We start from the raw sequence: 24960 nt of genomic DNA on the forward strand, positions 1-24960 counted from the left end.
CATATTAGTTTAGAAGAGCATGCATTATTTAAGTCGCTGCAATGATTTCAAATTTCAAGTCTGCATAATTGCTACATACATAATTGCAAAAGTTAGGCAACAGGTAGTTTTATAATCTGGGAAATGAGTGTCTAGCCCACATCTATTTATACCTCACATCAGAACAGTGAGTTAGCCAAGCAACTAGTTACACTTGCCTTGAAGACAAGGAGTCACTGAACATTCCAGATTGATACCTAGTTCTCTGGCTTTAAACAGATTTATTAACAAATATCAATAAAAATAATCTTATTTACAATATCAACACTGAGCTGACAAACTTGACAAGAACATAATTTGATTCACTGTTGGCCATAGCTGCTGAAGTCACTGCACAAAATCAAGCAAGCTCTAGCACAAATCCTTTTGACTGAATGTGGCTAGACAACTACATATTTCTTTGAAATGTGCAGATAGGATCAACTTTCAACAAAATGGACTTCAGCACTACGTCTTACTTCCCAGTATTACAGATCTGCACATATCAGCACATCTCCAGGTATACCAGATGACCCTAGGGGACATTACACAGAAGCAAGTTTAGTTTCCTTTCCAAGACCACTTCCTTCACCGAACAATTGGGCACATTTGTTGGTGGTTGAACTGTTTCATGAGAATCTTAATGTTTATTTGATTGTCTAATTGTTTTAACTAGTAAAATTATGGAGGGATTTCAACACCACAACCAGATGAAGCAAGTGTTATGCAGGAGACATGTTTTAACAAAACTGAACAGAAGTTGGGGAGGAGAACTTGTGTAATTTCTTCCACTGAGCAGTGCATCATATATCCATCCCTCCAAACGAAGTAGAAACACCAGAAAAATGCAGTGTCTGAAAACAGGATGTGAACAGGAGGTGCTTTGCACGCACATGTCTTTCTTGCAGAAACTACAGAGACTGGAAAAGAACAAAAGTAGAAGCATCAAGCCTAAGGGTTATAAAATATGCAAATATGAGAAGGGAGAGGAGGTTGTGTAGCTGTTCTACAAATGAAAGATACTAACACTGCAGGAAATAGGATCAAGATAGAAGTTCTTACTAAATTTGTTTTAAAAGAAATGTTCCCTATATGCACATATAAATAAGGACATTAAAAACAACAAAAATTAACACGAAGCATAACTCTATCTATAAGGCTTTTGCTAATCACTCTAGAACTTGCAGTTCTTGCATATATCAAGACAAACTAAATTCAAGTCAACGCCCTTATAAACAAACAGCAGCATCTGTGCATTCCTAAAAGACACTGACCCTGTTTAGATGTAATGACAAACCATGGCTTGTCATTATGTGCATGAGCTGCAGCAAGCCATGGTGAGACTTGGGCTCATGTACTCCTTCCATCCTCTTTCCCTCATCCATGCTCAAGGAAGGGAAATTAGGAAAAACTCCTATTTTCTACTATGGCAGTACTTGGAATGTACTGGGTTACGTTAATAAAGGAATATATAGTTTGCCTTATATTTTGTGTAAGCCTTACAATATACTATTGCTCTGATGCTTGAAGGGAAGTATAACTGTTAGCATTAACAAACTACTATCCACCAAATCCCCACATAATAGTATTATGGCAAATGCACATATGACAAATGAACACTTTTAGATCAAATGATACAAATTATACAAAGCTGAAGTCACAGATCACACTCACCATCATCATAAAGTGGTTTGGCAAAGCATAAATTTCTCAAACTGATCTACTTAGAAGGGCTGAAGTGCAACATGTGCACATGCAGAGGTTCCCATCTAATAGAAATAACCAGGTCATTCTTTTACTAGCCATGGCCATATTAACTTACTATATATTCATGCCTTTGTAGCCATACTTCTGTATTCCCATGCTGTAACTTAGGAGTTTGCTGCATAAAGACAGCAGGATCAGCAAACAAGCTAAGACCACTACATGCCAAATTATTTACAGGAGAAAGGTGACTCAATTCAGGACACAAATCTGACTCTGTTATTGGAGACCCATAAAACACTGAGTGAAAGCAAGAAGAAACTGAAGGGAATTTCTCCTTCCACACTCTGGTAAGTTGAAAGAGAATACAGGAGGCATTATGTAACATACAAGGAAAAACAAAGCAAACATCTTTGCAATTTGTGTATTGAGTAATATTATCAGAAAGAAAGAGGTGGCCAGAAGGGAAGAAGAGGTGGTCGAACAAATCCCTGCACCAAGATAGTCAAGAGAACCAATGTTATGTGCGTGTACGCAAAAGAGAAAGAAAATCCAGACCAGCTTTCCATTTTTTCATCTGTTCTTTATGCCAGGGCATGTTGCCCACATTCTCCAGAGGCCATGAGACAGCCCAGCAAACATACCACACAACCACAACAAGAACTCCTACCACCATTATGAGCTGAATTCACTTGGGATTCAAGAGTTAAATATTTATTTTTTAAGAAAAATAAAATCAACTTCTGTTCAGTTATTGTCTTTATTCAGTTTAAAGTCAAGGGATTTTAAAATTTTCTGGTCGGCAGCCAAACCTAAAGCAGTGTCCTCTTGTGAACCATGTTCAGACTATGAAGGAAAAATATGTAACTCCCTGAATATCTCCTCCAAACCAAGCAAATTAGTACCCATATCCCATACATGCTATGCAATTATTTTGATAGCCACTACGTTTGTTTTCATTCTACCCTGGAGATTCTCCTGTGGGCTGTCCTGATAAAGAAAAAAACAAAGCTATACCTGAAACTATACACGCACACAGAATGCCAAAGATAGAAAACACTGAAGAGAAATGATAGAACTATAAAGCACACTCTTATTGAGGGGTGTCGTGAACCTGTGCTCCTCAACATGCTGTTGTACTCATTGCCTTTTTATGTTTTGAGGTGATTTACGTCTCTCCTTGAGATACACCTGTCAACTCAGGTAACAATGGGTAGAGCTGAGACCTTTTTGGTGATGGCACTCTGTGGAATAAGACCTGGAGCTAGGGATGGGGGAGAATATCCACTAAATCAGACTTAGTACGGATTCCAACTGAATTCGACATTCCGCTATCCTTTTGGACTGGCACTGATTTCTTGCGGCGGGCTGCAGCTGTAATTGGCATGGATTTTTTTTGGCGGCCACAGCTGTAATCTGAACAGATTTTTTTTCTAAATTTTTTGCCCGATTTTTTGTAATTATCTTTGTAATTTCCTCTAAGTTGATGCATTCATAACAGTGTGTTGGTGTGATAACGAGGAAAAAATATACCATGTGGAACACCATGATCATTCACATTAAAAATTATGCAATTTTTCTCAACAAAAAATCCACAGCAGATCAAATTGGCAAGTGCCAAACCAAGCGGGAACAAAAAAAAGGGCCGATTGAAATCAAACAACGGACAATCGGAATACAAGCAGATCAGAACTAGGCAGTGAACCCCATCCCTACCTGGAGCCTCCAGGAATATATCTTTTTATTCTTATAGCTTTTTAGAAGTACATTACCCTGAACCAATTTATTTGATGCTGCTTTTATCTGCTGTCATATATGATTGCATCAACAATCTCACCAGCACTTAGTATAGCTTTGTAAATGACCACAGAAGTTACTACCCTGCCAAAAAAAATCAGTTACCTTCAAAAAGGCTCATATCCTGCATTTTTCCCTGCTGGCCATGGAGCAGGAAGTCATCTCCTCAGCTACCAGCTTAGAAATGCAAAATGCTACAAAAATAGGAAACCCAAAAAGGAACTGGAAGTAGGAGAAAAGGCAAGCAGGGTAGACAAAGAGATATTTATTATTCCAATACATAAGAAAAGAGACAGCACATCTAAATCTTTATTTCTCTAAATTTCTCTAACGGACCAGCACAGTCCAAAATGTGTTGAAATAACATCTTTTGTCCACCCCATTGTGTTTTGCTCCTGCTTCCAGCATAGAAACGCAGGGTACTAGCCTCTTACCCCTCACTGGATCGTCACCTTGCAGTGGTGAGTGGGCTTGCGTGTTCCAATGAACCCTGTGAGCGATGCCGTCGGGAGTCATGTACTCCCAGCAGGGTCACCCATGGCGGTAAGTTCAAGGGAGAGGAACCAGACAAAGAACGATCCAAGAAAGTTCTCAACGGCAGAACAGGCGGAGGATAACAATGTGTATGTTACAACAGCTGTGAAGGCAGATGAAGGCTGCAGCAGATAAAAGACTTCCAATTGTCGTGGTATCCATGCCATTGGATCAAAGCCTTTTTCTGTCAAGATTGTGTGTGGATCGTCGTGCACCGATCTCCCCACATAAAGCAAATTCATGCACAGGCGTCTTCCAACCAAACCAAACCAAACCAAACCAAAAGTCCCACGGTGATCAGCGAATGGCAATGGGGGCAGGACTGTGAAATCCAGAAGCCCCTAGTCATGGACTGGCACATGGGTGGTGGATACAGACTCAGTCATCCTGGCTCAAGGACCGAGGCAGTAGAGTTGTTCAGCAGCTGTATCCACGACTGAGCAGTCCTATTCAGGATCCACTCTGCTCACCCCGTATGGGGAGGGGTTAGAAAAGGTGCCCTAAACATAGTCTGCCTCATCTCTCTCCCTGACTGGATCACCGCGTCCTGTGGGGTCACCACTTAGTGGTCGCAAAACACAAATGAACTTTGGAATGTGGAATATACAGATATTGCTGGACAATAGATAGTGAACGTCCTGAACACGACTGCCATCAGTGCAAGGGAGTTGAGACATTTTAATATTGACATAGCAGCACTCCAAGAAACTCGAAGAGCAGGAGAGGGACAATTGAAGGAAGAAAAAGGAGGTTACACCTTCTTCTGGAAAGGACTGCCTGAACAAGAACGATGAATACATGGAGTAGGCTTTGCTATTAAAAATGATCTTCTGAAGCTCTTGTCAGAAGTTCCTACTGGCATTAATGAACAACTCTCAACTCTCCAGTTAAAACTTGCCAAAAACCAGCAGGCAACTATTCTAAGTGCTTATGCACCAACATTAGATGCTAATGAAGACATCAAGGAAAAATAATTTTATACCCAGCTGGACACCATCTTATCAGAGATACCTAAGGAGGATAAAATTATCCCCCTGGGCGATTTCAATGCAAGAGTTGGGTGTGATTTTGATTTATGGCCAGAAACCATTGGGAAAGAAGGAGTTGGCAATAGCAACCTGAATGGAATTCTGACTAAATGTGCAGAGCATAATCTTGTTATCACAAACACACTCTTTCGCCAGAAAGATAAATTTAAAACATAATGGAAGCACCCTCGGTCGAAGCACTGGCATCTCCTGGGTTACGTAATTGTCCGTGCCAGAGATCGTCATGATGTACTCCTCACCAGGGCCATGACGAGTGCCGATGACTGCTGGACAGATCACCGATTAATTCGATCCGCTATGGCCATCAATATTGTTCCTCAACGTAGGCTCCAAGGAAGAAAACCAAGGCATAAAATGAACATCCACGCCCTTCAAGATTCTATTAAGAGAGCTTGCTTTCAAACAACTCTCAAGAAACATCTACCTACGGAACTCCCTGAAAACACTGAGGAACACTGAATTAAACTGAAGACTTCCATTATTGCAGCATGTGAACAAACTATTGGACACCAAACTAAGAAACATCAGGATTGGTTTGATGAGAATGATAGTGAGATTGAACATATCATTGACAAGAAAAGGAAAGCCTTCCAGATATGGCAAAAAGACATTAACTGTGCTGCTAAGAAAAAAATCTATGCCAGTGCAAAGGCTGAGGTCCAAAGAAGAACTAGAGAACTTAAGAACGCCTGGTGGATAAAGAAAGCTCAAGAAATCCAGCATTTGGCAGATGCTCATGATGCACGGGGCTTTTTTAATGCCACAAAGGCCATCTACGGACCAACAAATTATGGTACAAATCCCTTACGTTCAATAGATGGTACCAAACTTCTAAAGGACAAAGTCTATTGCACTGCGTTGGAAAGAGCATTACCACAACCTCCTTAATTGTAACTCTATTGTGGCTGATGAGGTCTTCTCGCAAATACCGCAACAACAAATTAGAGATGAGCTTGCAGTATCCCCTAATTTGGATGAAGTCAGTAAAGCCATTAATCAAATGAAGAATAACAAAGCTAGTGGACCTGATGGGATTCCTGCTGAAGTCTTTAAAGAAGGTGGGCCTGAACTTACACAACAACTTCATAAACTCATCGAAAAAATCTAGATGAGGGAGGAGATCCCGGAAGACTTTAGGGATGCCATAATTATCACTCTTTTCAAGAAGGGTGATATAACAGATTGTGGGAACTACCAAGGCATCTCTCTTCTAGCTACCGCAGGTAAAATCCTTGCAAGGATCCTCGCAAATCGCCTCCTACCTATCTCAGAAGACATCCTCCCTGAATCCCAAAATGGTTTCCACCCTTCCAGGGCGACAGTGGACATGATCTTCACTGCACGACAGCTTCAAGAAAAATGCAGGCAGCAAAGCCGACCTCTGTATATGGCATTTATTGATCTGACTAAGGCCTTTGATACTGTAAATCAAACTGCTCTCTGGACCATCCTCCTGAAAATTGGATGCCCTGATAAATTTGTGAATATTTTGCGACTCCTCCATGACAACATGACGGCAACAATTTTGAATAACAATGGCTCTCAAAGTGATCCATTCAAAGTGGGATCAGGCGTCAAACAGAGATGTGTCATTGCCCCAACCTTATTTGCTACTTACATCACCATGATTCTACACGTTGTTGAGGGGAAACTTCCCACTGGCGTAGAAATCACATATCAAACAGATGGAAAGCTTTTTAATCTCAGTAGACTGAAAGCAAGGACCCTCCATAGCGCAGAGTGGTAAGCAGCGGTAACACAGCCAAAGCTCTGCTCACGGCCGGAGTTCAATTCCAACGGAAGGAGGAAGTCGAATCTCCGGTAAAAGGGGTCAAGGTCCACTCAGCCTTTCATCCATCTGTGGTTGGTAAAATGAGTATCTGGCATATGCTGGGGGGTAAAGAAAGGCCGGGAAAGGAACTGGCAATCCCACCCCATTTATACGGTCTGCCTAGTAAATGTCGCAAGACGTCACCCTAAGAGTCGGAAACGACTTGCACTATAAGTGCAGGGACACCTTTACCTTTTTAGTCTGAAAGCAAAAAGTAAGGTAATTACAACCTCTGTCATAGAACTTCAATATGCCGATGATAATGCAGTCTCCACACATTCAGAGGAAAATCTTCAAACTATCCTAAATGTCTCTGCAGAAGCATATGAAAAGCTTGGCCTCTCGCTTAACATCAAAAAAACCAAAGTGCTCCATCAGCAAGTGTGAACCAATCCCTCTGTAGCACCATCAATCAAGCTTAATGGTGCGACGCTGGAGAATGTCGATCACTTTTCCTATCTTGGTAGCCATCTCTCTGTAAAAGCTGACAACGACACTGAAATTCAGCATCATCTGAGCTCTGCGAGTGCCGCATTCTCCCGAATGAAGCATAGAGTGTTCGAGGATCGGGATATTCGCAGGGAGACCAAAATGCTTATTTACAAAGCCATTGTACTACCAACCTTACTGTACGCCTGTGAAACATGGACCATCTATAAATGCCACTCCCAACTTCTTGAAAGATTCCACCAACGCTGCCTCCAGAAAATTCTGCTAACTTGGGAAGATAGGCAGACTAATGTTAGCGTATTGGAAGAAGCAAAGACTACCAGTGTTGAAACCATGATCATCCAACATCAACTTCGCTGGACCGGCCATGTTATTCAAATGCCTGATCACCGTCTTCCAAAGCAGCTACTTTACTCCCAACTTAAGGATGGAAAACGGAATATTGGTGGACAGCAAAAGAGGTTTAAACATGTTCTCAAAGCTAATAAAAAAAAAACATAAGCATCAAGAACTGGGAAGCCTTGGCCCATGAGCGTCCCAATTGGAGGTCGGCCATTATCAAAGGTGCTATGGACTTTGAAGAAGCATGAGTACAGGGCGAAAGGGACAAACAAACTAAGTGGAAGGCATGTCAAGCAAATCCTCATCGTGACCATCTTCCATCTGGAAACTTGTGTCCTCACTGTGGGAGGCTATGTGGATCCAGAATTGGCCACCACAGTCACTTACGGACCCACTGTTAAAGACCTTACCCTGGAAGACAATCTTACTTGACCACGAGTGATTGCCAATGAATGACTAGCCTCTTAGCAGGCTAATATCGTTTGCCTTCTACTAGGAAATACTTTTTCCTCTGCAGCTAATATAGAAACCAAGTGGGTTGGAGTAGGAGAAATGAAACCATCCACCCAGTCCTTAAACCACAGCACAACCCTTTTGACCTCTTCATCTACAAATCATAAGCCCTCTGGAAAGGAACTGTGCCACCTCTACATTCTACACAGAACCTAGCACACTCTTGGCACTAATCAAAATACTGAACAGTTGTTGTGACAGTCAAAATTTCTTTAAAGCAAACTAATGAAAGTCACCACAGTATTTTTGCAAACTGGTAAACAACATGTTTGGTGGATCCACTAGGTGAATTCAAATGCAAAGATCACAACAGCAATAAGAATTATTTGTCTGAACTCTAAAATAACTTAGAAGTCACAAAAGTTGATTGAAAGCATTTATACAATATCAGGCAAGTATGGCATATCACAGACAATTCCTTTCAATTTATGAACCATTTCATGGATGGAAAACGTAGGTCTGACATCTTTAGCAGTTCCAAGTTCTGAAGAGAAAAAGCTCACAAAGCCAAAAGGAGGAGGAGAAATACAAGAGGGTAATACCTGGTTAAACTGGAATTGAAAGCGAGCATATAAATTGCAGCTGTGTAATCGAAGTGACACTAGCAAGGCTTTACAATGAGAAGGGAGGAGTTTCTTTTTAAAAGCTGGAAGTTTCTTCTTCTTAAAGAGAAAAGCTGAGTGAAAGATACAGCTACATTTTTAAGTCGCAAGACGTCACCCTAAGAGTCGGAAACGACTCGCACTATAAGTGCGGGGACACCTTTACCTTTACTATTCAGTTGCTCTGTATGTGTAACAGCTAGCTTGGATTAGAATCCCCTTCCAGCAGAAATGTGGGCAAGGTCTTCCTGCAAGAAATAGCAACCAGATTGTATTGTAAGAGTATGCCTAATCTGTTAGCTACTCTTGAGAAAATTCCTTAGCTTCCTAAATTGTCTCAGCCCAATCACACAGATTTTTAATTAATTATTAAGATCTAGTTCCTCATTTCCTGTTCCTCAGACTGCTGCTATGTTCAGACAAAGTGTGTATTTCTTTTTACATTAATCTGTTTAACTGTTCTGGGTAGGTGCCAACCTTATAGTAAACTATATCATATTCTTAATTCCTTCACTGTCCTCAACTATACATGGTACTGTTCAGAAGCAACAAAAACTAGTTCTAGAAATGTGCAGCACAGTAGACATGTATAGTATCATAAATACATTATAAAAATACTGTATGATGTTAAACACACAAACGGTACGCACAAGCCAATATAGATAATGACAGCACACACTAGTCTCATTTGCACATTACAGTAAACCATAGTCTGAAATAAAACTGGTATACTCTGCTCAATTCCACCTGTTTCGTTTCTCCCTTCACCAAGACGGGAAACAAACCATGCCGAAGTTGGATTAGTTACATATGAACTAGCACTTGTGATTTGTTTCTATCAAATGGTATGCGAAGAACAAACTGGCTTCCATCCATGGTTTGTTTCTTGGCTTGGCAAAAGCAGGAGCAAAGCAGATACAATCACAGTAAACTATAATTTCCGACTATAGTTTACTGTGACATGTGAACCAGACTACTGTGACATAAAATAGTTGATACCTTACTAGCAGTACTCTTCCAATGAAAAAAATCCAAACGTTCGCAAGCCTCCTTGCAATATAGAATTCAGTCAGCAGATTACACTGAACAAAGCAGCAGCAATACTTTGACAAATCTTAAGTTTTTCTGGCCTCCATAATAATGTCCTGAAGTAGACACAAAAATTAAGGGAAATCTGATCAAAGAATGAGACCCTGAACAGTTTTACACATTACTTCCCATGACTGCTATTAAAAATATCTTCTACATGTAATCAATGCAATGGCGAGCAATATTTATAGGTTGTGACATAAATTATTGCTAAATTACTGTCTTTGAAACATTAGTTATACAGTTGCCTAGCGGAGATGTGGCCCTCAGCTTAATCCCCACTGGTGACCATGTACTGGTGCATGGGGCAAGTGTTGTTAAACACTCACCACAGTTCTATCATACTGAATACACATGTGAACAGAAAACCCAGTAGTCCAGCATCACCCCATTTAATTTCAAAAAAGGAAACATCAAAAATAAGGGGATTAGTTAAAATAAAAGAGTAAATCAGGATGGGCACATATCTTCAGCAGCTTGGGCATTAACACAAAAATTCTCACTTTTTTTTTGTATCACACATTAGAAAAAGTACTATCAAATCTAAAGGTATGCCAGCATAGTTTAGAAGCAGAGTCAAGGAAGCTATAAAAGCTAAGAAGGCTTCCTCTATTTAGGAAGTCCTGCCCAAATGAGGAAAATAAAAAGAGGAGTACAAACTGACAAAAAGGTACCTGACAATAGGCAAGCAGGTTAAAAACATTAAGACCAACATTTGTATAGCAAAATATAGCAAAAGCAGGAAACTAGCCAGGGACATAGTTATACTATGTTATACTATAGTTATAACCAAAGTGTGAAAGTACTAGAGGATAGGATAATATTATTCTGCTTCTCTGTATCAATCTTCTGTGAAAGATGTTAAATATCATGCCTAAGCCACTTTTTCAGGCAAGGCATATGAAGAATCAGAAGTGACAAGAGATGGAATTCTAGTTCTAACTGGCAAGCTACAAATTAATCTACTGCTTAGCAGTAGATTCAGGCCAGACAAAAGAAAGCACTTTTTCACACAATACATAATTAATGAATTAATGCATATAGAATTTGTTGCCACAACATGTGGTGAAGGACACTGGTTAAGATGACTCTAAAAGTAGTTAGACAAATTCATGAAGAAGAGGTCTATCAATGGATATAAGTCATGATAGCTAAATGGTACTTCCATATCTCCCTTGCTTTGGGGCTTTAAAAAAATGGTGAGGGCCTTCTTAGAGACTTCCTGAACCATCTGGCAGGCCAAGATTGGAAACAGGATACCAGAGTATGTGCAATCAAATGCATGTTTATTCAGAAATGTCCAATGGGGCTTACTTCCTAGAAAGTGCATTTAGGATTGCAGTCCAAATGGGCTCTGATCTATTAGTGCAATTCTTATATTCTTAAATTTAGTCTGCCCCTAAGCATGTGTCATGGCCCCGTCAGAGGACTCATCAGACGAGGATGACTCGGGAGTAACAACAGCAGACCCAGAAGCAGCAGACCCAGAAGGAGAAATGGAGGAAACTCCTGAGAACCCAGCTCCTTCTCCCCCTCAGCTGCAGAGCACCCCAGACACAGCTGAAGCCCTTCAGCCAGACGCAGGCAGTGAACAGGAGACTCCCCCCTCACCTGCAGAACGTAGACAACAGAAGGTCAGGCAGAAGAGGGGCAGGCCTGTCCACTTAAGGCCAAAATGCTGAGGGCTCACATCTGCTGACAAACCTGCTCCTTAAAAGTCAAACCTTGGGTTCAGCTTGTTGCTGACTACAACATCAGGCTGCCACTGTGTGTCTTCCTATCCCCTGAACCTTGACTTGGACTGATCTCTCGGCAAACTAGACCCGGACCTTCACTGACATCTCTTCTGGATTTCTGGCTTGGCACGTAAGCTTTGAACGGCCTCTGCCCTTATCTTGCTTCCTCCTTGCTAGCCGGGCAGATTTATAGCCAAGCTGCTGGCTGCGGACTTACGGCCTGGCAATTACCAAGGAATCTCCAGCCCTGCCTGCACCCCCACCAACACTGCTGTCTCAGTGAAGAGCTGACAGTATGTTAAATCTGTGCACATTAACATCATAGTTCTAATTTATGTTTTAAAATTCAAATTAAGAAAACCATATAACTGAAAAGAACAGTTGACACTATTTGTTGACACCTAAAAAGTAGCATCAAAACAGCAATTTTTCATCCTCTTCCAAAATGAAAGTTTTGAACAGATTTGCACCAAATTAAGTGCACAAAATCCTAAAGCAACTGTGAACTCCAGTCAGAGTTGTGTGTTATATTTCTACATATAATAGGAACATCTGAATTTCCCATATTTTAAAAAGTGCAATGCCTGTGCAAATTAACAGGATTTACACACATCTGTAAGTCAGTAACCTTGACGTTAACTTGACACAGTTCAGCAGCAGGATATGAGCTATTTACCTAGTGCAATGAAAGGTCATGAAAATATGGCAGCTCAATTATGACTCACCTAGTTCTTCCCTCAAAATTTCAGCAAATCAAGCTAGGAAGGAGAAGCCCAATATTTCTGGCCAGTACAAGACCTTGGTTACTACCCTCCATTTACACTTGGTGTAGATGTAATATTTCATAATATTAAGAGAATGGGAGCATCACATGGGTTTGCATGATCCTTTTCCTTCTCTCCTGAATATCACCTACTTTTTCTTTCAGTATAAAACATGGTGCCAGATTGTCTCTACTGGGATGAAACACCAATCACTACTGGCTTTAACAAGAGCTTACAAACCAGCTCAAATCCTAGTTAAAGTCAATCATTATACAGATGGAACACTAAACCAGAGCAATAAACGCTATGTTTATTGATGAAGAGGGAAGCCAGAGGGAATTCATGTAGAAGAGGGAGTGCATGAGCCCTTGGATGCTTCCACCAGGAAACTATAGTTAAGAGATCAGGAAGCATTACATATGCATCAAACTTCCACTCAGGTATCCTGACCCAGAGATTTTCAGTGACGGTACAAAGAAACAAATGTCTGGAATTGTGAAAACCTGGAATAAGGATTACTACCAGTGCTGCTCATTACAAGAATATAAATGCATTCTGTGTTTGTCACTGAAAGTCAGTTACTAAGGGATTATGAAATTAAGAGTACCCTGTATATTCTAATATTGTGCTTAGGGTGTGCAGAATGCATGTGTACAAAGACAGCCACAAGGAAAAAATGCTCTTGGAAGTAACAGCAACCAAATCAGTCCACTGCAATGAAAACTCGTATGATACACGTTTATATTTCTAAGATACAGAAATTAAGAAACTAATACTGAAATCCTGTATATGTTTACTCAAAAGTAAGTCCCAATGAGTTCAATAGGATTTACTCAGAGGTAAGTAGGTACAGGAGTGCAGCCTAAAGATATTTAATGCACAACAGTATTGGAGGAAAGGCACAGAATGTTCAGCATGGCATTTATTTCTATTTTTGCAATTCACAGGCACTCCCCTAAAAACAGATAGCTTAAAGTTAAAAGTTTTAGAGTGGTAGCCTTGTTAGTTTGTTGCCTCAAGACAATGGAAATGTTTGCACATCATGGTAAACCACTTAATGGTCTACCATGAACAAGCTGATGGCTCCCATTTTGCTCCTCCTCTTGTGTGAGCAAGAGGCACAAACCACAATGGCTTAGCATTATGCCAGAACCAAGGATTGTGGTTTGTTTGGCTCCAAACATACCAGGACGCAAAGCCAAGGTTTGTTCTTGGCTTACTAATCATGGTTTGTTTGGAGCAAAATAAACTATGATCCCTGGTTCAGATATAATGCTAAGCCAAGGATTGTGGGGGTTTGCTCACATACAGAACAAACTGAACATAATCTCCATGATTTGGGGAAGGGCCATAGCTCAGTAGTAGAGCATCTGCCTTGCATGCAGAAGATCTCATGTTCAATCCTTGGCATCTTCAGGTGGGGCTGGGAGAGACTCGCTGCATGAAACCCTGGAGCCGCTGCCAGTCAGTGTTGACAATGCTGAGCTAGATGGACCAATTGTCTGTCTAGCTTCCTATGTTCCTATGATCACATTCAACAACTAACTATGGTTTATCTTGACATATGAATTGGGCCTTTGTTGTTTTTAAGGTTTAAGTTGCAGGCAAGTTTGCTGTCCATCATCAGAACCTAGTTATAGTAATAAAATAGTATGGTTTACTCTAGAAACATATATGCTAATTTTTGAAGGCTTCCTGCTTCAAAAACAGAAGGACTACACATGTAGAAAGTCTATAATATTTGAGATAAACAAAGCAGACACTAGTAGTATTGTGTACCAAAAGTTGCAGGTAATAGCAGCAAAGACCAAACATATATAACTACTGAAGTTCAATTTACATAATGCTATAAAAATACCAGAAACACTAGAGTACATAATCTATGATTCAGTTCAGAAAATATATATCAACATAAGCAATTAGCATTGTTACCCTAAGTATTATGTAGTATTACTACTAACTACATAGTCCAATTCAAAATAAAAATAAAGTTTCTGTAAGCTATGATTTATAAAAACAAAGTGTGGTTCAAGGTAAAGCCATATCCACACCTGCATAAAGTGGATTTCACACTCCTCCCCATACCATTAACCTGGGTTGAAAATGACATGGGGAAAAGGTAAAAGTGTGGACTTGTCCTATGGGAAACCCTAGATCCCGTATTACAACAGAAGCAAAGGAAATAATGGTGTTGCTGAGTCTCCAATGCCAAACTATGAAAAACCTCTGAGCTTGTAAATATCCAACATCCATTAGAACCTTTCCTATCTCCGCTATTGGACATATATGCAAACATAGTACAACTCATCAGCCTGCTGCTTGCTTATTCTGCTAAAACACATGAAGTCAATGCTTGCTCCAGATCTCCCAATAAGTATTCTGGAGAAGCAACACATTCAGCAGGAAACTTTTATTACAAGTATTATACAATATTGATTTTATTTCAGTCATCATAACCATAAAGACACATTTTCCTAGGATACCATACACATTTAGAATTGTACAAGGCTTGGGACCCTTCTATTAAAATTCTAAGATGTACTGGTAAACCATGCTGCTCTGGCATAGGATCGATTTCATTGCATAAAGCCAAATAACTTGATAGGACATTTACGGAACACTTACGCATCTTATCTTACTCTTAGCTTACTAATCTTACTCACCAATGAATCTAGAAACACCATTATTCATAGTTCACCCAAGTAAAGAACAGTCATGCAGTCAACATTCAAGTGTTTGCACTTGATCATAGATAGCATCCCTGAGCTAAGATTTTCAGTATTAAAACTAGAGACGTGAAGGCCCAGAAAAAAAACAGAAAAATTTTTGGGGAAACCATTTTTTCCCAAAGCCTTTTTTTCTGAAAAATTGAAAAAAAGAAAAAATGGATTATGGAATGTTTAATGATGAATAAAAAGTTTCATTGAATCTTGGTTCCCCCCTTTTTCTCAGTTCTTTTTATGCGAATTGGTGTTTTATGTCTGCTTCACATTGTGGAGGACTAGCGGAGACATAAATAATTTTCTTTGTTATTAATGTAGATGGTTTCTTCTGGGGTTTTTAAATTGTTTTTTGCCTGCTCCTCATAAACTGGCAAAACGAAGGAGGTTCTTTACAGTTCAGGTGTTCCTTACAGTTCAGGAGCTTGTAGCTCCATTTGTTACTAAAAGAAAGTAAAAATTTTAAAAAGTAAATTCAATTTGTAATAATTGTTTGAATAAAATGTAATTTTAATATACCAAATTTGATAATTTTATGCCAAACCAACTTGTACATAATTACATTTTATGTTCCTGAAGGAACAATGTGACTTCCAATCTGTAAAAAGTGCTAATATTGCATTTTTTCAATTTTCCCAAAATTTCCATTTCCCCCCCAAAAAAACTGTTTTTCTTCCATGGCTTCAAAATTTCCAGAAATTTTACATCTCTAATTAAAACCAGCAGAAGATTGCTTTCTACCTTCTGTCTCTCTGGGTAATTAGTAGTATTAATCCCAGGCTCTCCAAGCCCCCTGGAATAGCAATGATTTGGTTTTAACTTCTGCCAAGTCTCCTGTTCTACATTCTGGCAGGCAAAGGATTGAAGAAGTTCAAAGTGAAGCAAAACTGCAAAAAGAAGTCAGTTGACAAAAATGTGCTGCAACTTGCCTTTCCTGAATCCAAATTATTACTAAATTGATGAGTTACAGCAAGCTATGTATGCTGCATTTCTCCTCTCCAGCAATATTCATGTCCTGGAGAGCTGACAAGTTTAACAGCATCAGTCCATAAATATTTTTAAGAATCCCCCCTCCAAGTGTTATATAGCGCATTGTATCTCTGCTCCTCAGCCTGAACAAGTTATGATCTTTGGAGACTCCCCTGTCAAGTCCCCTGCCATAGCAGCACACTTCAATCCCAACCAGGTATTACCCACCATTTTGTATCCCTTAGTCTCCAACAACACAGGATCCCAAGACTGCCATTGTGATGCTCCATATTTTCCAATTACAAAGTGTCACTTACTGACATGTCCTTAATATACTGGGCACCACATGCCCACATGAGACCAATGTAACACTCACATTAAAGTGAGCACTTTGCATTTCACTCACACACCGCACCCTTTTGTGCCCCTTGCCAAGTCTCCCACCAGTGGAAATTCCTCCTTCACAACCTGGTGCTGTGTCAGGGTGAAGGTTTCCATAGCAACTTCATCTACATCTTATTCAAACCAGATTTCCTGCTCCCCTGCCCCACAAATTCAGGACACCCCTCTAGGGTGAAGTCTCTGCTTCTTAAACAGCTGCAAAGGCTGGTGCCAGCATCACCAAGAGTATTTTTATTTATTTATTTAATTCAATTTTTATACCGCCCATAGCAAAGCTCTCTGGGCGGTGTACAACCAAGAGTAAAAGAATTCCCAAATACTCTCACAGAGGATCACTTTTTTTTAAATCTTAGGATTTGTTTAGCTATAACAACTATCATCCCTGATTCTAGATACCAAATCACAGATTGTAATCGCCACTCCATACAAAAGAATACACTGTCCAAATCTGCATGTATGCATGCACGTGTACACATGTATAAGATGTATGTTTGGTAAGGTGACAAACATCTTCTATTCTTTACTGAAAACAGTAGAAAGGTGGAGGATTAAAGCATGTTTAAAACTAATTAATCTAAATTAAGTAATCTGGAATACCACTCAGAAAAAATTTACACCTCCCTGGGTGGATAACAGACCATGCCAAAACCAACCCCATGGCGTGAGGGAACAGGAGAGCGGCAACAAATATTAGCAAGCCCCTCCCCCCCAAAAAAAATACGGTGAGGACTACTGCACGGTCCCTGACCTGCGCCCACGAGGAACCTTGAACGAAGCACCCCCTGCCCAGTCAGCCAAGGCTACTCACCCCATGAGCCAGTCCATGACGCCGCCTGCTGCTTTGCGCTGCCGCGGTGCTGGGCCGGGCGAGCGAGCAGGCGGCTCCGGCTGCGTCCCCGCTTGAGCTCCTCTCCTCTCACCGCCCGCTCCGGCCTCCGAGGCGGCTCATGGGTGCCTGTCCCAGACCGGACCTTCTCCTGCCTTGCGCTCGCTCGCTCTTCCTTAGACTTGACTTCTTTTTCCTCCTCCTCGTCTTCTTCCTTCTTCTCCTCCGGGCGGCTCCGCTGCGTTCCTGCCCCCAAGGCAGCGCCCGCCGGGTGCCCTCAGCCAACCAGCCTCAGTGCGCGAGCGACACACACTCTCCTCGCTCTCGCTCCCAGGGTGGCCGGAAGTAAACACACTGCCTTTTCCTCCAACATTTTCCCCGCCTCTCCCTCTCTCCGTCGCCCGGACACAGCAACCCGGAAGTGACTGCCCTCCTAAGGAAGGATGGGAAATGTAGTCCTGACTCAAATGTTAGGGAACGAATCTCACTGATGTTTAGATTAGAAGAAGGAAGAAAAATCTGAAGGAGAAGATGAATTGAAGAGGACTCTTCTCTGATTGTGTGTCTGTCTCCGTCACGCTGTGGGCGTTAACTGTCAGAGAGATGTAAAAACTGCAGCACTTTTGAAGCCATGGGAGCAAATGGAATTTGCGGAGAAAGGTGGAATGTATGGAAGTCTTATTTACTACATTAGGGATGCAATCCTATGCACCGGAGTGCCTAACCTGTGGATTGTCAGATGATGCTGGACTGCAACTCCCGTCACTCCTGACCACTGATCGTTGTGGCTAAGATTGATGGGAGTTGCAGTCCAAGAAATCTTAAGTGCCACAGGTTGGGAAAGTATGTTTATGCGCACTTATCTGGAAGTAAGCACCACTGAACTCAGTGGAGCTTTCTTATGAGTAAACATGTATAAGATTCTTGCTTTACATATATCTTAGCTTTTGCTAGTCACCAAGAAAGTAAGGGGATTTTTTTACACTGTAAGCCTGAGGGCATAATAGCCACTCTAGGAGCTTTTTTTTGGCTGAAGAGTGGGGTAACAATTATTTAAATAAATAAAAGTTCAAAACAGAAACCATCAAGACTGTAGAAAACAAAAGGATTTTTTTTCTGAGCTTAAAAATAGCATGTAGGCCACTTCATTCTCATGTAAAACCAGAAGAGAGTCATGTTTTTAGACAAAAGGCTCAGAAAATAACCCTATCCTTAGGTGCAGGAATTACTTTAGCTATTCAGTTGCACTGTGGATGAGTTCGGTTTTATTCCTTCTTCTAGGCTGCAAGGTCATGCACTCTGGGAGTAAGCCACATTGAACTCATTAGAACTTATTTCTGAGTAAACATGCATGAGACTGACATGCAACTATCATTGTAACTGTAGCTATCCTTATTAGATTAACACCCCCTCTTCAACCCAGTCCCAGTAAATAAGCTGTCTTTTGAAATAATAGCATAATTCAAATTTTCCTCCTAGCAATGATCAGTGCCTGCAAGATTCTGATTCTAAACTTTCACTTGGAGCTTCATGGACTTCAGAAAACAGTGGGTTGTTGTAACCAATGGAGTCATTCTATTCACACAAGGACTTTGTCTTGCACAATGGAATTCACCTCCCTCTCATGCTCCATTCACCTCCCAATTTGATCTGGGGTTTCCGCCAACTCTCTGGAGCGGATTTAGGGTGGTCACAGGAGGGGAAGTTCCCTTGTATAAGCCAAAGTCCTTGTGCAATCAGGACAACTTTGTTGGATACAACCGAATGATACTAAGGTCTGAACTAGACACCAAGGTCTAAACTAGAGATAGTATTAAATGTAAGATTGCATCTCATGTGTCTAGTTCTTTTCTTCTTCTTCTTCTTCAAAATAACAGCCATGGAATGGCCTGATCAGGATGAGGACTACAAGGAGGGAGTTGATGTTTCCCCCCTGCCACAGTCCCACCACCTCCCAAAGCTGATATTACCTTTGTGGAGGAGCTTCCATTGGAACTCAAAGAGTAACTACAACCAGTTTTAATGGCGTTTTCCTTACATGCCTTCTGGGTGCTGAGTGTTCCTAACAGGGCAATGTGTGTTCTCATTCATCTACTTAAGTATGGACATCTAAAAATAGAACACCTCCAGATTCCCCAGAGTTTCTCCTACTTCGGTTTCATTGATATAGTCCTGACAAGACTTAAGCTAGTGAAATCCCATGGTGTAACAACACTTGTGAAAAAAACTAACAGTGTGTATATGATGCCTTACCAATGTGAACAAATTCTGTTCCCCTCTGCAATTAGAATCTGACCTGTCTGAAACTGAGGCTGCAGTCCTATGCACATTTAAGAAATAAACTCAATGGAACCTACTTCTGAATAAATATGCAGGAAGTAGTACTGCCAAGTGTTTAGCGGCCAACATGATTCTGAAATCCCTGGGCATGCGTCGCCTGTGTAAAACAATGAGGGGATATTTTGCAGGGGAGAAGTAGAAGACAGGAAGGTTTAACCTTTCCACAACTACTTTTCCCCTGTGACACCACAATCACCAAGCCAGTTTTCTCTCACCTAGGTTTTCAGATGTATTTGTTGTATCAGTTAAAGAAAAGTTGCTGGGGTGGGTCCCAAGGGGAAAGTTTTTGTGTGAAAGAGGATGGAGGATGGCCCGAATTACAAGGATGTTCAATGGCCAAGATATACTTGGAAACCCCAGCCAAGATTCTCCCCCTCTGAATCTCCCCCACTTTGCCATTTTGCAGTGGTGAAACATAGCCAGGATTTCAAATGCATGTTGACCACCAAACAAAAAAATCCATTTGGTGTCTGTCACATGACAATGTTTTGAGGATAAACAAAAAGCCTGGGTAACTGCTTTGATCCATACATGGGGGGAGCAGATTGAAAATGCACAGTAGGCCAATACCAAGTTCTCCAGAATTCTTTGTTAACTTCGGACTGATAAACAAAATACAGCAGAAAAAGCCTGCAGATTGAAACAATCTTAAAATATTTTCCAGGTTTTGCGCAGGTTTTAATCGGATTAGCCACCTTTGCTAGGTGCTAAACAAATTTTCAGATTGCACCAAAGGCTACTGGGACAACAACACAAAAATGGCTGCTCTCCCATTTTTTTTATTTAAAAACAAGATAATACAACTAGCAGTTGCTCAGATCTGGTTACAGCCCTCATTGGAACAGACAAGTCCCTTCAGAGACAGATAACAGAAATATATAGAAGAATGGCAGTCATGATATTAGCAAAGCTGAAGATTAATTTTAGGTGTTCATTAGGTAAAAAGTAAATGGAAGCCAAATTGCATACGATTACCTAGTGGTTAGAGGGCACATAACCACCCAAAAGTAATGTCCTGTCTTCGTCAGAAAAAAATCTACCTACATTTTCATGTTCAGGATGGAGACTTCAAAGTCCAAATTACTCAGATACTATCGTCAGGGCCATAAAAACAGATGAATTGCCATGAGGCCTCAGAATGATTTTGAATCCATCTCTCGTCCTATGTTAAAATAGATACAGCAGTTGTATATCGAAGAGGCATGGTTCCTGTCTGTCTGCAGCCTAAGGCAAGAAGCACTGCATCTACATGTAGTTTACATTTGGAACGTTATCTTTTGAAATCAAACTAGCCAAAGACACTGGTATACATGAGAGAGGTCATTTTGGAGTATGTGGGAAATCACTAGTTAGCTGGACAATCAGCCTACACCTCCAAACAGCATGTTCCTCTGTAGCATTTGCTAACATACAAGCCAATTCAATAGCCTGTGCAAGGCAAAAAAGGAACATGATCAGAAGCAGCAACACAGCAACTGAGAAAACTGCAGCTGTGCAAGTCAGATGTGAGTGGAAAGGGACTTGATGGAAGTATGAGAAGACTACGTACAATTCCATCCATGTCAGTGTGGCCAAAAAACCCTTTTCCATTGATCTATTAGCCCTACCAGAAAAAAGAAGAAGTCTCTCTTGCCCCTTTACTACCTTTTTCTAACGTAAACATATGGAGGGAATGGAATCAACCTGCTGGCTTTTCCCCCAACACTGTAGAGCCCCACTAGCCCAGTCAGTCCCTGGCCTCCATGCATAGAGCCAAAGGTCTGAAAAGTTACATTTACAAAAATATTAACATCCCTTCCATCAATAGTTGTTTTTCATAAAATGCCTTTCATGATTCACTCGGAATACCCTGACTCTGACCAGGGGTGGGGAGGAAGAACACTCTGTAGGGGAGGAAGGAAGGGTCAGACAATGGAGCAGAGCCCTGTTGAGTTGGGTCTAGTAAGTCTCCCAGGGAGAGGCAGCACATCAAGAGAGAAGAGGAAACTCGTCTCAGAGATACTCATTGGAACAACTTTGTTGCTCCCATGAAGGCTTGAAGTCCTAGTTACTAATCTTGGTTACCTGAACCTTGTCCTTGATTCTGAACAGCACTTATTGTTGTTACCCCTTTGCCATGTAAGTACATCTGGCCTATATTCTGATCTTCCCATGATGCTGGGCTGGTACTGTTAGCCTGCAGGAATAAAGGCTCACTTCTTTACTTACAAAAAAGAGTACCTATTGTGGTTTCTGGGCGGGAGCCAGGACAATGTCTACTTTACTATACCATTTAATTCCTGTTTTAGGTCTTCCATCCGTAGTTCTCCTTTTATATTCTACAAACAGAAATAATATATGTTTTACGCACAAACAGTGACAAGGGATGCTTACTTGTCACTTGGCTTTATTCTCTTTTCTTTTTAGCCCATATTCCTGAAAAGCCAAATGAATTTTATTTAATATATTCTGCAGTTTTCCTTCTACATTGTTATTACTGCTACATTATCACTGAAGCTTAACCAGTTTATTTTTTCCAATTTCCTTTAATACTTGAAAAAACCACCTCTTAGAAGTTATGGATTATATCCTCAATATATGGACGTTACGCAGTACAGGGTACAATGAGCACTGATGACAGGCCCATTTACTAATTTTGGCTGTTTGTTCAAAATAATATAGCTTACTCATATTGTATAAAGTATGTACTATTTTCTGCAGTCATCATCTATTCCTATTTTTTGCACTTTTGTGAACATTTCATTCCAATCAAATTTGTTGAAAGCTTTTTGTTGATCAATAAGTACTGTATAAAGTGTCTTTCCCAATTTCTAGTCCCCTCTTGATCTAGCAGTATTCAGATTGCATAGATGGCTTCCCTTGTTCCTTTTTTCTAAAGGTAATTTGTACACTTACATAGGAGCAAGTCCCATTAAACTCAGTGGAACTGACTTATGAGTCGACATTCATGCATAGATTTGTACTGCACAGTGGTTTTCATTGGTTTTTATTGTATTTTATCATGTACATGTACATCGCCTAGAGTGGCCGTTAATTCGGCCAGATAGGCGACTCACAAATAAAATTTTATTATTATTATTATTATTATTAATTTTATTCTAAGCCTTCTTTATCTTTGTCAGTATGTTTATGTCGCCCACCCCCGACAACCCTCTGGAGCAGATTTTGGGACCATATGGGTGACTACATGGTGCAGGAGAGGAAGGGGATATCTTGTTACACAAGCAGAAAGAATTCTGTTGTGCAAATAGGCTGACACCATTGGATGTCAAAAATATTTTGTTTTGTTTAGTCTCCTACTCATTCCAAAAGTTCAGCTGTGATGTTATATGCTCAGGTTTAATTTTTTAATTTAATGGTAGGGGATCCTCTAAAACCTTATAATTTTCCAACTCTTATTTGCCTGTCATTTCAGTAGCGTAGTGGCAAATTCCTCCTCTTCGGATGCACACCTTAACATGGTGAGGGGGTTTGAGTGTGTTGAAGAAGCTGAGAGCAAAGCCGTCAGGAGTCTCGACCAAGAGGCTAGACTCCTAGCAGGGACACCCAAGGTGGAATGGTCAAAGCTGAAACACCAGACTAAGATGCATCCAAACTCAGAGGAAGGCAATGGTAAACCACCTCTGAATATCTCTCACCACGAAAACCCTATGAACAGAGTATCCAAAATGCAACACGAGATAGTGCTGGAAAATGAGACCCCAGGTCAGAAGGCACTCACTGAGCTACTGGAGAAGAACAAAGGACAAGTATGAGTAGTGCTGTGACTAATGATACAGCTGGGTCAAAGCTGAAAGGAAGCCCAGAGGCTGATGCGCATGGATGCGAAAGGAGAGTCCGGAGTTGTATGATGTGCACAATAGGAACATGGAATGTGAGAAGCATGAACCAGGGAAAGTTAGAAATTGTCAAGCAAGAAATGGAACACATCAACATTACAATACTTGGTGTGAGTGAACTAAAATGGATGGGAATGGGACATTTCCAATCAGGCAACTACAAAATATTTTATGCAGGAAATGAGAAATTAAGAAGAAATGGGGTTGCTTTAATAGTGAGAAGTGATGTAGCAGGAGCAATTAGGAGCTACAACACAAGGACTGAGCGAGTTATATCAATGAGATTAAATGGGAAACCTATCAACAATAACCATCATCCAAGTCTATGCTCCGACGGCAAATGCAGAAGAGGAGGAATTGGAGAGATTTTACACAGAAGTACAGGAAGAAATTGATCACACACCAAAACAAGATGTGCTGATAATCATGGGGGACTGGAATGCAAAAGTAGGGAACAGAGAAGAATTAGGAATTGTGGGGAAACGGGGCCTAGGAAACAGAAACGAAGCAGGAGAAAGACTTATTGAATTCTGTGAAGCCAATAATTTGTTTCTTGCGAACACATATTTTGAACAACCAAAAAGATGACTGTACACGTGGACATCACCAAATGGCCAATATAGGAATCAAATTGATTATATAATCGGTAGCTGAAGATGGAGAAGTTCCATACTTTCTGCAAAAACAGGACCAGGAGCAGACTGCGGTACAGATCATGAACTGTTCATATCGAAAATCAGAGTAAAGCTAAAGAAGACCAACAAAGCAATCATAATGCCAAAATACAATTTAAATAACATCCCAGAAGCATATAAAGATCAAATAAGGAACAGGTTTGAGGTTTTAAACTTAGTTGACAGAGAACAAGAAGAACTATGGAATGAAGTCAGAGACGTTATCAGAGAAGAATGCAAAAAGACAATACCTCTAGCTAAAAAGAGAGAAAGACCCCAATGGATGACTGAAGAAACTCTTAAAATGGTTAAAGAGAGAAGGAAAGCAAAAGCAAAAGGCGACAGAAACACAGTCAGAACCCTAAATGCAAAAATACAGCGACTAGTACATAGGGACAAAGAGAACTATTACAATAGTTACTGTATAGAAATAGAAGAGGACAACAAAAAGGGTAGAACAAGAGCCCTATTCCAAAAGATTAGAGAGATTAAAGGGAAATCTAAACCAAGAGGATGTTGAATAATCAACAGGGGAACACACTGACTGACCGAGATGAAATAAAAGGAAGATGGAAGCAATACACTGAAGAACTCTATAAAAGAGATGCCAGGATGGCAGATTCATTCACGGAGGAACCATATGATGAAGAACCAGAAGTTTTAGAATGCGAGGTAAAAGCTGCTCTTAAAATACTTGGAAGAAACAAATCACCAGGAATAGATGGCATACCAATAGAGTTGCTACAAGCTAATGAGACTGA

The 24960-nt window shown here is 40.6% G+C and overlaps 1 protein-coding gene across 1 annotated transcript in view; it reads right to left on the reverse strand.

Annotated features, from left to right (window-relative positions):
• Positions 1-17705, reverse strand: part of MOB2 (MOB kinase activator 2) — a 174914-nt gene extending 157209 nt beyond the window's left edge. The window contains exon 1 of the mRNA XM_061610117.1: positions 17329-17705. Within this exon, the coding sequence (XP_061466101.1) occupies positions 17329-17345 (17 nt within the window). The 5' untranslated portion in view covers positions 17346-17705. The remainder of the gene's footprint in view (positions 1-17328) is intronic.
• Positions 17706-24960: the final 7255 nt, after the last annotated feature.

Source organism: Rhineura floridana, chromosome 2 (assembly GCF_030035675.1).
Source record: "Rhineura floridana isolate rRhiFlo1 chromosome 2, rRhiFlo1.hap2, whole genome shotgun sequence".
NCBI classification, from domain to species: Eukaryota; Metazoa; Chordata; class Lepidosauria; order Squamata; family Rhineuridae; genus Rhineura; species Rhineura floridana.